Raw genomic sequence first — 17127 nt, 5'->3', positions numbered from 1 at the left:
TTTTCTCTGTGTGCTCATAGCCTATTTGTCAAGAAAGGGCAAATTCTATTTGAAGCTCTACAAACAAAAGCGGATTACTAGAGACAAAGCTATTTTTCATCTTTATTCAGGGCTTGAAAACCAGAAGGATATAATCTTAGGCTGACCATAATATCTACTTATTTGTCAAGTCTTGATCACAATTTAATGCTTGTTCTTTCGATGTCAAAAAAGGATGACAGTGCAACCATAAATTAAGTTTTCCCAAACACAATACTGTTTACAATATTTGATTTTCAAGGTCTTTCAGGGGCAAAGCTGGAATCTTTAAGATTCTTCATTCTTTCTCACTGAATGAAAAAAAAGCCTCCCCATAATCCAAATCAGGCTTTATGCACTGTCAAAATACAGCAAGAAAGTTTAAGTCATCTTGTGTTTGAAAGATTTCTTCGTGGTTCTAAATATTCACTGGTACCTCACTTGCAAAAATATTTTAGAAACAAGCAGTAAGTGTTAGCTTAAAGAGAAACCACAAACTCAAAGATGTTCTAACTACATTGCTTAAGGTACCTTAACAAAAGTGGCTTCCTTGTAATAAGTGTGGGCTAAAAGCAAGCACATAAACAGATGGGCAGTTCTGCAGACAGAGAGCAATTTGCTAAGATATCATAACAATTGCATTTGACCTCACCCTGCACATACCTTCTTCCTCCTGTCCAAAGTGACACTACAAAAGAAAACAGTCGCTGCCAAGACTCAGAGCTACGTGACAAGCACAAAAAGTAAAATCACTAGTCCTCAGAAAGGGCTAGTTACCTGTAATTGTCCTCCTTCAAGATGTCTACAGAAATAACGTGCTCTGTTATCTGAAAAAAGTTTTTATCAGTTGTTCAACATCCACAAGGCTAGACATATCACACAAGGCTGACACAAATGGTACTTGAGGTCTAGTAAAATGGAGCTAATCAACACTGGAAGTGTTCTTGATCAAGTCCCAGGAACATCTCAGAGAATCAGCTATCCAGTAAGAATCTTATGTCAAGACGGTCAGCTCCAAAGACTTTCTAAAAGGGTCCTGTCATTAACACAATAAAAGGTGTCCTAGTAAAAAGATCAAAATCCCATTTAATATCCAAGCTGTACAGAGAACCTCAGCCTGGGATATACATAATTTAGGAAAAAAAGATGCAGGATACCTACACTTACACGATATTCTAAAATCATCTCAGAACTTCTGATGGCCTTGGGAGTAATCCTGTGCTTTAGAAAAAAGGGGCATAAGAAGCACAGCCACAATCTTGACTCAGCCATCAAAAGCTGAAGATAGCAATATAGCTACTATGACTATAAGGCCATCTACATGGAGAAAGGAATACGTTATCATACTTCACTGTTTCCACATCAAAGTGAAAATTAGATATGGATCCAGGGGGCAGGAGTTGGATTCTTATTGCGGAGAAAAACTTCAAGGCCTCTAAAAAGCAAATCAATAACTGTGTGGGAATAAACCAAAAGCCCTCTCAATACACGGATGTGGAGCAGACACAGCCACTATACAAACCTTGAGAGAACAAAGAAGCTCCGAATAAATCCATTTAGCCTCCCTAAATTTAATGTAGAACTCTCATCCATTTTTAAGAAGTAGATACCTTACCACCCTTCAGATGAACGGAAGGCACTATCACTTCACGATCCAGTGAAATATCCAGCCCCTAGCAAAACCATGTGAGGGTCTGAGTGCAGTCTTACATTTTACCCTCCTCTAAAAGCCATCTCTTTGGCAGAGTCTTAAGACTGTAAAAGAGACTTCAAAGGTCAAAGCACGCTTCATGTCGTGGCTGGGATCTATCAGTACATCTAAAATCCCAGCTCCAGGAACAAGCTTGGATTTGCTGTCAACTCAAAAATCTTATTATAGGACAGTCAGTGAGATACAGACCCCCACCTCAGCCAGTTACAGACACAATACTTGGTGGAGCTGCTTGAAGTAAGAAGTGGTTGTTTAAATCACTTCTTCAATGTTGGAAGGGCATACAGAGCTTGTAGCTGCCACATACAGTGCCAAAATCAACATCTCAGCTTTGACAAATTGCTCAGAATGCTGCCTGTGAACCAGAATATTTTGGAGCTAGCACAGGATACAGAATGTAAATTAATCCCTCTACTAATTCTACAAGGAAGTGGCCTCAATCACCTTGACTTCAGACAGCATCTGTCTTTAAGGACATTTTGTTTCTTTGAAAGACAAGACTGGATACTGTTTACAATGCCCTCCGCTTGTTAGTGATTATTTCTTCAGGTATTTCAGATATTTCTTCTTTAGCTACTGGCTTGAAAACTGGACTGAGCACCTTCTGACACTATGTACTCCTCTGTCCAAAGCAGCAACTATGAATTTGATGATCAAAATAGATTCAAACGTTGCTATTGGAAGGAATATCTAAATAAACAACACAACTAACATATACAATGCTAAGGTCAAAGGGGAATAAGATCAGTCAAAAGAAAAAGCTGCTGAAAAGAGGCCACCTTAGAGCCAAAAATAACTAGAAGCCAAGAAGCCTTCATAACAGTAAAAAGCATCTACATTACAAAGCAAGCTCTCATGCAGGTCAAAGTCTGACATGAGAAAGGTTTCCCTCTTACTTCACAGAAGGCTGATAGAAAGTGAAGGGGAGAAACATATTCTTTCCCTCTTACAGCTGCACAAACAGCAGTGAAGGACAGAGTGTGGATTTCACTCCTACATCAAGACCTGTATTTGTAAATACATACACCCAGAGCATGAATCTTCAATAAACAAGTTCTTAAGCAGACAGCATAGCCTCATGCCTACTTACTAACATTCTGAAAGCATATGAACATTCCAAACATTAAGCAAACAGGATTTCTAATGCGACCGTGCCAGGTCATTCAGGTACAACCATCACATACACACCTTCTGTGTAAGAGAGAACAGGCTGTGATACGGTCAGATGCACGTAGTAATGGGGAGTTTCACTGGAACGTCTGTACTACTGAGCACATTTTACCGAAAGGCCTAACTAAACAAATCAGAAAATTTCGCTTACTCTCATTTTTCTTTAGGACCAGCATCAGATAAAAAAAAGCAGTACATGAGAACCTGCTTCTAGTATTTTAGGGAAGAAAACATCTAAAGTTTAACAAAACATTTAGATACTTAATCTGATTTTAAAAGGACAGATTAAAGTTAAGAAAAAATTCAATTGTTTTCTTAGTTCTGTTAACATACCAAAAGTTTCTCCATTCTTAATAATGGAGACATTAGAAAGTGTCAATAAGAGACTTTATTGGCTTTATTGTGAGCAACTGCAGAACTCCCATTTCTTCTTTATTAAATGAATTAAAATCACCTTCAGTCTCTTGTATCTCAATAACATATTTATGCGTATTCTAAGTTGTGTGGTTTTTTTAAAATCAACAAAAATATTAACTTCATCTTACCTTTAACCACCTCTGCCACGTTACAGTTAGGATCGATACTTCCAATATGTTTGGGATGAGCAGGATTAATATCTCCACCAAAAAGAAGTGCTGAAAGGAAAAAGAAATGGCAGTAAATTATCTATTACACTTGAAGCAGCCTAGAAAGTTTAAATTTGATGGTATTTGAAACTTACTGGCTAGTGCATCATTTAGTAAAAAGATACTCTAGCAAATTGCCAGAATCCTTGTTTAGGAAGACTACTTGCCTCCCTTCTCTTTTTTTTTTTTTTTTTCTTTTTTTCCTTTTTCATTTTTTATAGCTAAGGCTAGTTAAAACAGAAATAGTGATGTGGGAGGATTAAGGTGAAAACCCACATTTCAAAGTGGACTATCAAAAATTAGATAAAACTAAAATGTAAAATGCTTCATTCATAGCATTATGTCAGAACAGAAGCACTCGCAACAGTGAAAATGTTATAGTAAAAAGGACTGAGGAACTGTAAGACAGCATTAAGCACGCCTTTTACACTCACCTAAGCTGCAATTTCACAGCTGGCACAGAGGTCTCATTCTCCTTTCTCCCTGACTCTCAGCAGTATGCTCCCCACTCCCTCCTTTGCACAAGGGTCTGGCACTCACCAGATCCTTCACCAAGAGTTTAGCTCTCAAAGAAGTAGAAAGGTTTTACACTTTTTTTGCAGAAGTGATTTTCTGCTATTTTAGCAAGTTAGTCAGCTCTAATATGAAACAGATGCAGTATGAGGTGAGCAAAAGACAAGATCTGAAAGCTTTTCCTATTCCAGTCATGGTGAGCTAATACACTGGCAGACTGCACCTTGCAGAACTGCATTGTAAGAAACAGTCTGTCAATAACATACCAAACAGAAATGCAACCTACATAAAACCCTGTTTCTGCATTCTGCTTTCCAATTGTCTTTTTCATCAGTGCTTCAAGATTAGTATTTGCCATCATGGATGGATCATTAACATTGCTTCACATAGCGAAATTGCACAAGGTTAACTAAACTTTAAGCATCTATAAGCAGTTTTAAGTTTCAACCAGTTCAGTAAGAGTGTCCATAGGAAAAGCCATTTCAGTTTAATGAAATAAGTTTAATATTTCAGAACTACTGCAAATTATGCCAGCTCTCAGCCCAAGAACTCTATTAGGACAACATTTTTACTTGTTGCTAGAAGTATTTCGTGAGAGCCTTTTAACTTAACTCGGTTTTACATCTGTCATTTGCCTACCCAGGTGCAAGTAAAGAATAAGCTACACATTTATCTCATTTTGTATGCTTTGCTACATTAAAGTTATTTGTACACACACAAGGCATTTGTTAGTCACATAAAAGGTTACTGGAAAGACACACAACTTGTAGTAAAATACCTTACAATACAGTACTCTAGCATCTGCATTATCTGTAGCGTACCACAAATTCTAAGAGCTCATAAAAAGCAGAATACTGGGCAGAGAATGAAGCTCTAGAGCTAAAAGGCACAAGATACACTACAAGAGACCACAAGACTGTCCGTAACTTTATACAGATCACTTTCTGCATAGTTGCACATACGGGTTAATAGGAGCTGTGCAAGTAACTCCTTTCACTCTGTAATATGAATATAAAAAAGTAAGTTTGTTAGTAAAAACAAATGAAACAGAACCTAATTACAAAGGATGACTAATTCTAACATTTATTCATAAATAGGGAATAGGAAGTAGAGGGACATAAGGGATATAATTTAAAACTTAAGTTAGAAATACTCAACCTCTTCAGAAGGCAAGAAAGTCTAGATAACTTGCTGAAAAAAACAATAAAAATACAGATAGTGCATAACCTACTCAAAATTTATGGCATCCTTGCATTTCATTATGAAATAAATGTCAGCACTACAAACAATGTTGAGATTTGTGAGCAGAAAGACACAACTACTCTACTACTATCTAAAAATACTTCATGTATCACTATGCAAGCTGCCTCTGCCAACAAGATTAAAAAGCGACAGCCACACTGACAAAGCCTGACAATTCTAAAAGAAAGCATACTGGTGTTTTGGATTCATTTCTGATAACTGCAAAGTACCAAATCAACCAGTTGCCAGTATATCCTTTACTGTAATTAGGACAGAATATTAAGAATTAGTCATGAGTATGAAAAAAAAAACGAAAGCAAAGCTATGGCTTCAGGTTTACAAGCAATAACTAATGAGTTCTTGACAATGAAAAAAAGCAATTACTTACTGTGTTGGTTAATAAGCATACGGAAAGAGATGCGGTTGGTGTAGAATCTATCTAGAAAATACTGGATGTTACTGCTAACAAATGGATCAAAGCCATATTTTTCCTTGTATTCAATCACCCCTTGCGCCATGGTTGGAACCACATCATTGTGTCTGTTCCTGACTTTAATTAAAACATCTAAAAAGCTAGAGGAAACAAAATTAGAAACAGATTGTTAAAAGCATAATTAAATTCAATCTCTCACTTGTTTTCAACTCCCCACAGCATAACCATTTTATCTGTTTACCATCCCTCCTAGTCAACAAAAAAATTATCAGAGGTAGAAGATAAAAATATAGCAGTACCTAAATAAACCAATTAAAGAGAAATATTTGGTCAACTTCTCACGAGATCTGTGAAATATTTAGGGCCCCAAATTAAGTTGTTCCTCCCTGAAACTTTCCTTTAAATTAAATCTCTCTTCACTGGTAAAGGAGAACAAAAGATTTTATTTTATTGCAATCATATGCACCATGGTAACTCTCATTCTCTGCAACCAACAGTAGCTGGGAGATTGGAAAGGAAACTCAGGAAAAACAACTTGACTGCCCTTCATAATTTCCTGAGAGTTTTTACACTTCATACCTTCTTCCCAACACCTCAACCTGTGCAGTGTAACTTTTGAATGCATTTCGTTTACCTGGTATCTATTCTGGGAAGTTTGATTATCAGAATAGGTAATTATCATCAGTGTGACTTCTGTTCAGTTTCCTTTTACACCGCTGGATGGCAGAGCGCATACAAAGGTGCTCTGACAGGCTCTTCTCTGTGCTAGCTCAGAAGTTTTAGGATATCACTTCCATTGCTTTTAACAAGCACCTGTTAACAAGCACTTAACTTTGAAACAGCTTGGAGGAATTCTGCTTCTCCTGCCAAGGCAATTCAACACCTATGATCTTCAAAGTGCTCATCATTGTTTTTTTCCCCGACATGCAAACTTGAAATACATACTTGAAATATTAATTATTAATAACTTTCTAAAGCCTAGCCATGGAAAATTAGTACTACTCAACTCTGCTACATTCTCTAATATTAAATGAATACTAACACCACAATGATTACGTGATCTTGTTTAAAAAAAAGCACAGTGAAATGCAGCTTTCAAAAGAAAGCACAGCTGGGAGACTTGTTCAGTTATATCTGCAATTCTACAGATCCTTTTTAAAACAACATCAACAGCAAAACATTCTCAGTAGGTTTATAATGAACACTGAAAAGAAATGTATTAATGATTTTTATCAAAAGTAGAATATATACCAGCTAAGGAAGGAATTCTAGAATAGTTTGGGTTGGAACGGACTTTTAAAGGTCATCTACTCCAATCCCCCTGCAACAAGCAGGGGAAAGAACATTAAGACCACCAAAAGTAAAAAAGACTACCAGTTAAGACTACCAATTAGTCACCACATTTAAAGCAGATGCTTCCTTCCTTTTCATAACCACTTAGCCAAGACAATCATTTGATAGTACACAAATACCATTCTTAACAAGTGATACACTTCTAAAATTATTTCTCCCATTCTACACTGCCAGCTCCAAAGGAATGTAGGATTCATTTTTAGTAGGTTTTTTTTCATCATCCTCAGTCTAACCACCAGTTTTTTGCCTGTGTGTTAACAGTTCAGTAGTCTTTCAACACTATTTTGTTGCATAGAAAAGGGGAAGTTTTAGCTGCCTAATTCCCCTATCTAAATATTATCACAGTACAGAATGACTGTTCTCTTACTTACCAACCTTGCTGACTGGACAGCTTAAAATATTTTAATGCTTAAAAGGTTTGTAGACTCTTTTTATGTTTATTAAGTCTTGATTCTGTGTGAGCTGTAGCCACTGAGATCTGATGTTAGTTTGAGACAAGACTAGTGCCTGGCTATACTCATGCTGCTTCTCTGTTTCAGAGCAACGAGACACTAGCTAAAAACAGAGCTGAGAAGCAACGCTTACAATCACATCTGAAAGATAACTGACAACACTCTCTACTAACTGCTATTTGCTGACAGCTTTGCTATTTGTTTTTAAATACCTCCACTATCCACAATATATACATGATGCCTACGTGCTCCACAAGGGCAAACTGTTCACTGATGTCCCACTACCAAAGTGCTTAAATGCACAGAGCATGCCAAAGGGCAAACAAAGGGCTAGGAGGTTTATCTGCTACAGACCAGCAAATCATAGCTGAAGCTTAGTGTGCAAATACACACAATAAAGGAATTCTTCATTACTGCAGTGATAGGACAAACCTCCCGCTCCATCTTCAAAGATAACTGAGTCAAGCAGATACTTTTAAAGGACCAAACACATAAAATGTATAGGCACATTTCAAAGCAGCAGGGCAGAAATCAAAACACATTTCCTTAATCTTACCACTCATTCCTTACCACCCCACACACCCCTGAAAGACACAAAGCTTTTACTGTACTCTAACTGTGGGAGACCGTATCAAGGAATTTTTAAAATGCTTATAGGATTAGTTGGGGGGCAGGCAGGAAATACTCCAGAATAGCTCTGAAAATTTTATTTACCAATGATTGTTTTTTCAAAATTCGGTGTATCATATTTTCAAAACCACAATGAATAAATAATGCAGTTGTAGTCATATGTCTGAGTTATGGCCTAACTGTGGTGATACTGCTTAATTTAGGGTTAAGCACGATGCATTGTCCTTTAAGGAGGACCATTACTCAATAGTTTCACTCTGTAGGCCCCCTTACTTTGTATGAATGATGCAGGCTTTGCCAACTATACCCTTGAAAAAGGAACTAAAGACTGATCAAAAGGAAACATCCTGCTCCAGAAGGCACCGGCTGATTACCAAAGAAACATGAACTAGGAGAAAAGTAAAGGCAGCAGGGGAGATGGTGACCACCGACTCAATTAAAGACCTAAACAACTTACCCCCCACACACTCCTTGGGCATGCGCTGTGGAATAAAATAACACTGCACTTTTAATTTGAAGTGGAAAAAACCTTAGCCCAGTAGAAATGGTGGCAGATAAGCAACTACCAATAACGACTTGGGGGAAGGACTTTGGAAACTAAGTAGGTGAATCTAAAACTGTATAAATTGCTTGCTTGCTTAACTGCAGGGTGTGCTAGCTTTGTGGAATTACCACCTAGCACCCATCTTTGCACAAATATGAAATAATGTCTCTCCTGAGTGTATGATTACCTGGTGTGCCACGAGCCAATAATGAATTCACTTTTTGGACAACACAGTTGGTTTGACAGATGATAAAAATTATTAATATGAAACTATTTTAGTCAAGCAAGCTTCTGTGTATTAACAAAAGACTATTTAAGGTGTTACCATTGCTGTTAAATAAATTAAGCCTATAGGCTTATGCAAAGCAATTACTGAATGTCACAAGTTATTTAACTCCCTAATGACTGCATATATTATTCTGCTTTGATCTATCATCACAGTGCAAGAAAAGAAGTCATAAGAAGGTAAATATAGAGACAAAGGGTGTTTTCACTATGTCTCTTTTATGGATAATACTATCTGAAAGATTAAAGACAAGAAAGTGACGAGTAGACTGAACCTAAAAAATCCTTTTAAATGGAACAGACATGCAGTGGGGGTTTTTTGATTGGCTGCTCTTTTTTAAAGAGGTGCTAGCTGGTAGCTAAGAATCACCAGGTGCAAGTTCACACTCTGAAAGATTTCTCTACTAGAATGTGTAGCTGCTTTTGAAGTGCAAAACTAACTGAAGCAGCATTTCACATTACTTGCAAACAACAAAGTGGCACCTTCTTAATAAAATCTACTCCAATATTTACTTATTTCAAATTGCTAACAATCACTATTTTAATCTGCAGAAAGAAGTTCTTGTTCACCAAGCTTCTTGTGTGCATGTTATCTCTAGACACAGCAACTTACTACTGCAGTTGCTCTCAGTTCCAGGACATTCCCCCACATACCCTCCCACAGGAGCACCACAAAGAAAAATCACCAAAGAAACTCACAGGTATAGCAGGTGGAATAAGTGTTCTTTGAAAGTACACATGAACAGCACATTTTACAAACCCTTCAATCTTTGAAAAACAACTTCTGCCTCTGTGTGTTTATCCGGATGCATATTGACACCATGGGAAATTTCCAACACTTCTGCCAGCTTACACCTTCTACTAAGCGTGGACACCTTATCTTAACGCTCCTGCTATCATACTGTTTGACAGAGCTGTGGAAAGACTTCCACCTGACCACTCTGCAGCTTGAGGAAAGATATTTGTGTTATCAAAAATGCAAAAGTAACCTGACCTTTTGGCGTATGCCTATACTACTGACAGTGACAGTAATGTGGCGACATTGTATTAAGTCTTCATAAGGTCTACTAACCAACAGAACATAATAAAGAAACTGAAGCAACTCTGAACCTCTTCATCATGGAAATGCTGAGACAAAAAATCCCTTTAAAGGATTTTGTCCAACATTCGTAAGAAGGTAACACTCATGAACATACATCAGTCCTCAAATTCATACACTAAGAGCAGAGATAAACTGGCCCATTCTGAAAAACATCAGCTTTAGTTTAGTCTCCGCACTTAGTCCCAACCACTCACCCTCTCTATTGTGTTGGCACTGCTGTCTTTGTAGGCCATGCAGTGTAACAATTTAGGGATCACAGGGCTGAAAGTGGGCTATTTTTTCACTAGATCTATTTCCCAATTCACTTCACTGCATGGCTTCATAGACAGCTGTGCTAGTACGTGGATAACATCTATAATCCTGTAACACTGATACATAAAATGGTTTACTCAGAAAGAGAGCCCAAATTCTGAGAATACCAGAGCAGGCTCCCCAGACAAGCAGAGATACAACACAAATAGTCAGGGGACAGTTTTATGTTCAACTGATCAAATCATTCCAACATTTTAAAAAGCATTAATTGAAGAACTACTGCCAACAGTGATACAGCACACCTGTGGATACTGAACCTCTTTAAAAGATCAGTTTAGCTCCCCTTCTCTCATGTACTAGTTGCCCTGATTAGCCATAACAGAAACTGAAGTCTGCCTCAGCTGACAAAAAGACCACCAAGGCAGTCATTCAATTTCCAAAAATCAGCTGCTCTGTAAGACTTCATGGTTTTTGGGTGCTTGAGGTGGACACCACATTCAGCTCCAAACAAAAGCTGGTGGGGTGGTACTGGGGCAGATGTAGTCCTCCATCCAGGCAAGTCTCACATTTTGTGATACTAATTAAGCTAAAGGAAGAAGAGATGGGGGCCATCATGAAACATGTAAGTCACCTGATACCACACAGGGCACTAATAAGGATGGGCACTACAATGACCAAAGGATGCAAGACTGGGTCTTCTGTAAGACCAAGTATATAATATGTAATATTAATATGCATGCTTCTACAGCACGCTCAATGCACAGGACAGCTGAGAGAAACCGAGATGAAGCATGCTCCAACCCCTCTTCATATGCTACTACATGCAAGGTACTCAAAGAGATACACCACAGATACTTCTAGGACAAGAAGTGCTCTCGTTCAAAGGACTGGGCATACCTTATAGAGGGAACTTCCACATGTCCCTCTCTGAGCAAACCAATATGGTTGAAGAAAAGTAGTATTCTTATTCATGCATCCCTAAAGGCACTACCCACAGTGTCCCAGATAATGGCTCAAATTCTATATTAAATTATACATGCAATTACAGAAGAATAGAAAACTCATGTAAACATAAATGAACTCAGATATGGGATTTCTTCCCACTGAAAAGTAGTTCACTAACTACTAGAGTTCCCAATATTTCTCCTCTGACCACAATGCATAAAAGTAGGATAGGACTAGACAGCAGCAACATGGAATACTGGTACAGGGATTGAGAAGTTTGTTAGATTTATCTGTGGGCTACTAGAAGACAAATATGATATAGTTAAAGAGTATTTTTGAAAGACATAGTTTGCAAAGAATATTAAAATAATAGCTAATTACAGCTCAATATCCAGTTAAATGGCATAGCCTTCAGAAAGCCAAGAACAGAGGACATGCAAAGTGCAGGAAAGTAAATCTGACCTTCTCATCTTAGGTAGCCTATCCAATACTGTCAAGAAGAATACATTTGCTCTTTAATCATATAACACATCTTTCATCTCTTTTCACAGGCTGAACTCAGTATAAAAGATGACTCTTACTGTCAAAGTCCTTAGCTGGACTTCACCTTAGCAGGTAGCAAAAAAAATTCCTAACATCCTTATTATATGTACTTAATTACATATAATACAATAATTACAAGATTTCAAAGATTTTTTAACAGTTATACTGAATGAGTAAATATTTGGTTCATCATCAAATATCTGGTATATCCTACTAATATAGAGCATCTCAAAAAATATTTCCAATTGTCATGAAACAATATCAAGAATGTGTGTTAGATATATGGCAGAATCAGATAATTCATTTGATAATTATGAACAGACTCTAAAAACAGATCTCCAAGAGAACTGTTCATCAATCTTTTAAAAAATATATATAGTGATCTACCATGAACCTCTGAAGTTCATAAAAAGCTGAAATTCAGTTACCTAAATACAGAACATCTAAGATGGTACCAGAAACTACACAACCACCTTGTCTCCACCTGCACATCCCCGACATTATAGGCTTAATAGGACCTGTGTTAACACTTGCCAGGCTTGCTTAGATGTCTAGGACAGCTCACACCATCTCAAAAGGCAAGTCACCTAAGTTTTGGTAACTTAATCCCACTCAAGATGTTCTTATAAGTCAAGCAGTAGGAAAACTTACTGCTAAACTAGTCACAAACAGAAATTCTTGTCCCAGCAGCAAACAGGCTGTAAATACAGAATCACAAAATGTAACAGCTAGAGGTAGTCCAAAAGCTCATCTAATTTATCCACTACAGAATAAGCATGCCTACAACAACATGGAAAGCTATCTAATCTATTCTTAAAAGCTTTTAAAATGGGATGCTGTACAGCCTTCTGAAATGGTCTTTTTCAGTCTGTTCTCACTAATATTAGAATTTGTACTTTTTGCCATGTGTACAGTCTCAACTTCAATAAAAAAATCAGCCATTTTTAAATTCTCCACTTCTTCACTTAAAGGAACCAACCATCCTTTATTACAGTGACTTTTTTTTTGGCACACTCAGACTTCCAGCGTCTCACACTTCAATCTCTTTTTTGCCAGTCTAAACAAACGCCTTCAACATTATTCAGAGGTAGAACTATCCAAGTCTCTAATTCTTTCCTTTCACATCAATACTGTCCGCGTGTGTTTTAATTTCTTAATAGGTAGTACCCAGAACTGAATACAGCATTCCAGCTTAGGACTCGCACTGAGAAAATAGTTACTTTCAATAGCACTACAATTCACTCACTCAGTAACCCTTACGGCTTCTTCTACAGTTCTGCCACACAGGGAATTTGGTAGTCATGCACTTCAGTTTCTCCTGCCACGTACTGCTTGATACTTAAAAAATAAAGTGTAAAGACCTCAGATAACATGCTCAAAACCAAAAGAGCATAACATCTAGAAGGCATTACCTAATAAAACCCTTATTTAACCTAACATAGCAGTTAATGTATCTGAAACTAACTGAAGACAAAACACCATTTTTGCACAGGCCACATCTTGCACAAACAGAGCATTTGTTGGACTGCAAGATGTTTTATGAAACACTTCCTATAAAGCAATACTTGCTCGGGCAAGATTTCCAGAGCTTAAAAAGAAATTCAAGTTTAAAAGACAAGCTACCCTAAGAAAACCAATCAATGGAACAAAAAACCTGCAAGAAGGAATCTCCTGAAACAAAGTTGACTGCTATACAGTACAGGATAACCACAGACCTTAGTGCTGGGGGGTGTTTTGGTTTGGTTTTAAGTCTGACACGTGTCGAACCTGTTGTTCTCACATGTGGGGTTTTTTTTCCTGTTTCATGCATACAGATTTCAAGGAAACATTGTAATGTCAACGTTAATATGATTTTGTTGATAAAGAACTTTGGCTAAGCTTTCCTTTCTTTTCAAAACATAATATTCGATGAGGTAGGTGAACACCAATAATTGAAGTCCATTAAAAAAGCTTTAGATAAAAACAATGACTGACACAGTGAAAGTTTTCAAAATATTCAAAGTATTAATTATTTAATAAATTAGTAAATTAATAAATTAATACACATTATATACAACACAGGACTAAGCTCAATGTATACTAAAATGACATTTTAATCACAAGTGTTTGATACACAAGTATATTCTCACAGGCATGTTGTCTTCTCGATATAGCCTTGGAGGAAGCATTTCATGCCATTTCTTAAACTATCAGACTGTATAAATGCAGAATATATTGTTCAAAAGCACTTGGATACCTGTATTCTGCTCCAGCTTACAATTTTGGCCTTTGCTGCACAAATTCTACCTTACAAATAAGATCACTGTTACCCTATAGTACAAAAACACTTGGTTTTTTGAGACAGATGATTTTAAAATGAACCATCACAAGAGAACAAATTACTCACTCATCCAGAACATGCGGATCCTCCGGACTTTTATTTTCATATTCTAAAAGCTCAAGGAAACTCTGCATGTACCTGAAATAAGCAAAAATGATAAAGGAGGAGTTAAAATACTTAAACCTAGATTACTTTTGAATTTTTTTTTAATCTTAAGACTACAACCTCATCTGAAACAATGGAAGCATAGTACACAGTTCTCTGCAAAGGCTAAAATAAAGTGGGATTCTGCAACAAACAGAAAGCAAGCAAATATGTTGAGTTTAAAAGTATTGGTTACGACCCTACAGTCCACAATTCAGGAAAACTGCTATATAAATCAAGCAGGTCTGTAATTTCATGTAACTTCGTTCATCCCTGGATCTTGATTTCCTGGTCATCCACTTTGTACAGATGTTAGTCTGCTCCCACATTCCTCAGAGCGATCCAAAATTCCTTCCAAAATAAAGCTCCAGGGAACACTCCCCAAAAGCCATGCTAACAAGACCACACCAAGCTGGTCCCACCACAGTACTCCAGAAGAGTACGCACCTTCACACACTCCCACATCTCCTCATGTTGTACCCCCGCCCACCCAAGCCTTTTCTTCAGGCTGAACAGTCCAGACAGCTTGCTGAATATCTCTAAGGAGATTCTCGGCTTCTTCCCATATGAAAGATGCTTCAGTAAATCTGTGTCATGAAAGAAGCGACAGCTTCTCTTGTGGCAAAGTCAGTCAGAAGAGGTTATTAGAAAGCTGCTCACCCCCACTTGTCATCATATAATATTATGCAACTCCTGTTTCTGAAGATCCAGGACAACCACCACACTTCAGAAGCAACACAGCAGGTGCTTTTTACTACAGACCTCCTACCAGAAATCTCAAACAAACATCAGCAACCCTCTGCTGATGCTGAGGCTAAAACAGCAATGAGTATTTCTGGTACTGAAGGCAGCCGATACCTGATTTTTGTGCTGTGTGGATTTGATTTGCTGTCTACCATTACTGCTATGCTGTATTGAGATTCATACTCTGGAATAATCAAACATTGCTACTCCTGTGCTGAAGGATCAACAGTTCTACTAGAGTTCTACTACTCAAATTTCTTCCCTCACTTTTACTACTTCTTCCAATCCCTTGACTAAATAAAGCTAGAAAAAAGTAATCTTACATCAAACAAACCTAACACACTGCCCAATGCCTACCACTATACGTCACCCAACCTGGGATGTTGTAATACCCTGTATATTATCCCAAGTCTCTAAATAAACTCAGAGATGCAAATGCTGTACATTTTTCTTTTATCCAGTTGTAATTTCCAGCTTTTACACAAAATTCATCCCCCCTGCTCCCTCCCAAACAGTTCAAAATTAAAGAAATAAAGTAAAAGCTTGTTTAAAAGGAAATTTATAACTCTGGTTAGCTGTAATAAATAATTCACAACATTGTCTTCACCACCACCACAATCTGCCTAACAAGTGAGCAGCCAGCAATGCAGCTCACTCCTGTAATAGCTCTGTGTGTAAAAAAGGTCATTCCCCTTTCATAAAATTAATCTATTTCCTTGAATTTTCTTTTCATTTGAACTGTGAGTGCAGATATGGATAAATGATGGTGGTAACTACAGGATTTATCAAGCACTGAAACGCAAGACCTTGTGGTGTTTCAAACACACTTCACACACAATTACCAGCCAGCTAGAATAAAGGAGAAAAGTACCAGAATAACAGATGACTTGCTATTCTATTAGTAAATGAATACAACTGTACAGGACAAATCTACAAAAAAAACCCCCACAGATGAAAAAAAGAGAATGTCAATTATATTTTGCTATCTTTGGTGAGTCATCAAAAGCAGAAATCAAAGCCTATGCCCTTCAAATCTGTTGTCTTTCCTGTGTTTACTTTTTTGTCACAATAGAGTACAATTCGTTGGGCAAACTCTTTGGTTTCAAGCACCCTTTAGCCTTGTTCTTTTGTTAATTACTGCCAGGTAGATTGAATTCGTGTTAGTCTGTCAAATGTAATAATTCTGGAATGGCACATTTCACACATGAAATCACTGTAAATGCCCATAATGTCAACTCCAGATTTTCTTTTCTTTTTTAATTCATGCAAAATACCTTTGCTTTTTCCCTAGGTGTATTTCACTAAGATTTGCTTTTTCCCTAGGTGTATTTCACTAAGATTTTCCCTTAGAATCTCACTAACACTAAAGCACTGAAAAGATAAAACATATCTCCATGGTAACACAATCTTGTTAGCATAGTCTGAACGCAAAAAATAGACAAAAAACAATTATTAATCCCCAAACTGTACTGATTTCTCTAATGGCTCTTTCCAAGGAGATAAATGGAAATTTATAGCCTTTTCCAGACAAAAGCACTAAAGATGACAAATTTGGTGAGGGTTAATCAAAATGTGAATTTTAGCTATGACTGAGTAGCATATTGTGCAAACCTCACACTCACTTTAGATACTTTACAAGCTCTGACCTCATCCATTACAAGGTTTTATTGTAACCATTTTCCCTCATCACATCAAATTAATGGTATCCTTTATTATGTAATTCTGCCATGTGTTCAATATCCTACCTGCAGTGCACTTTAGCTAGAATGCCCTCTTAAAGCTGGCCTAAAAAAGGCCCACTTCTTTGGAACTAGGAAGTTGCCCATTAATTTTGAAAAACTGAAAATAAGTTGCTGATCCCTAGCATGCTGGCTGTTGATCTGTCTGTTATTTGGAATCATTGGAGTTCACAGCTAGAACATATTAACTGTGTTGTTATTTTGATTCAATTTATTCCTTCCCTTGCTACACCATGCAAAACATACACATAAACTAACTTACAAACTCGAACTGGGACAGAGGTAATGTTTTACCTGCACAGACTGAAATGCAACGCTTTTTTTGTTCATAGTTGACTTTGTGGGTAATGCCAGCTCTATT

The 17127-nt window shown here is 37.3% G+C and overlaps 1 protein-coding gene across 1 annotated transcript in view; it reads right to left on the bottom strand.

Moving 5' to 3' along the window:
* The window catches only part of PDK3 (pyruvate dehydrogenase kinase 3), a 58923-nt gene that overhangs the window by 16435 nt on the left and 25361 nt on the right, over positions 1-17127 (bottom strand). Inside the window, exons 3-5 of the mRNA XM_069784864.1 lie at positions 14206-14277; positions 5669-5853; positions 3445-3534 (exon numbers count right to left, since the gene is read on the bottom strand). Coding sequence (XP_069640965.1) covers positions 3445-3534; positions 5669-5853; positions 14206-14277 — 347 coding nt within the window. The remainder of the gene's footprint in view (positions 1-3444; positions 3535-5668; positions 5854-14205; positions 14278-17127) is intronic.

The sequence above is a fragment of the Haliaeetus albicilla genome, chromosome 6, assembly GCF_947461875.1.
Source record: "Haliaeetus albicilla chromosome 6, bHalAlb1.1, whole genome shotgun sequence".
In the NCBI taxonomy this organism is placed as follows: Eukaryota; Metazoa; Chordata; class Aves; order Accipitriformes; family Accipitridae; genus Haliaeetus; species Haliaeetus albicilla.
This window is presented reverse-complemented; position numbering and strand designations above follow the sequence as displayed.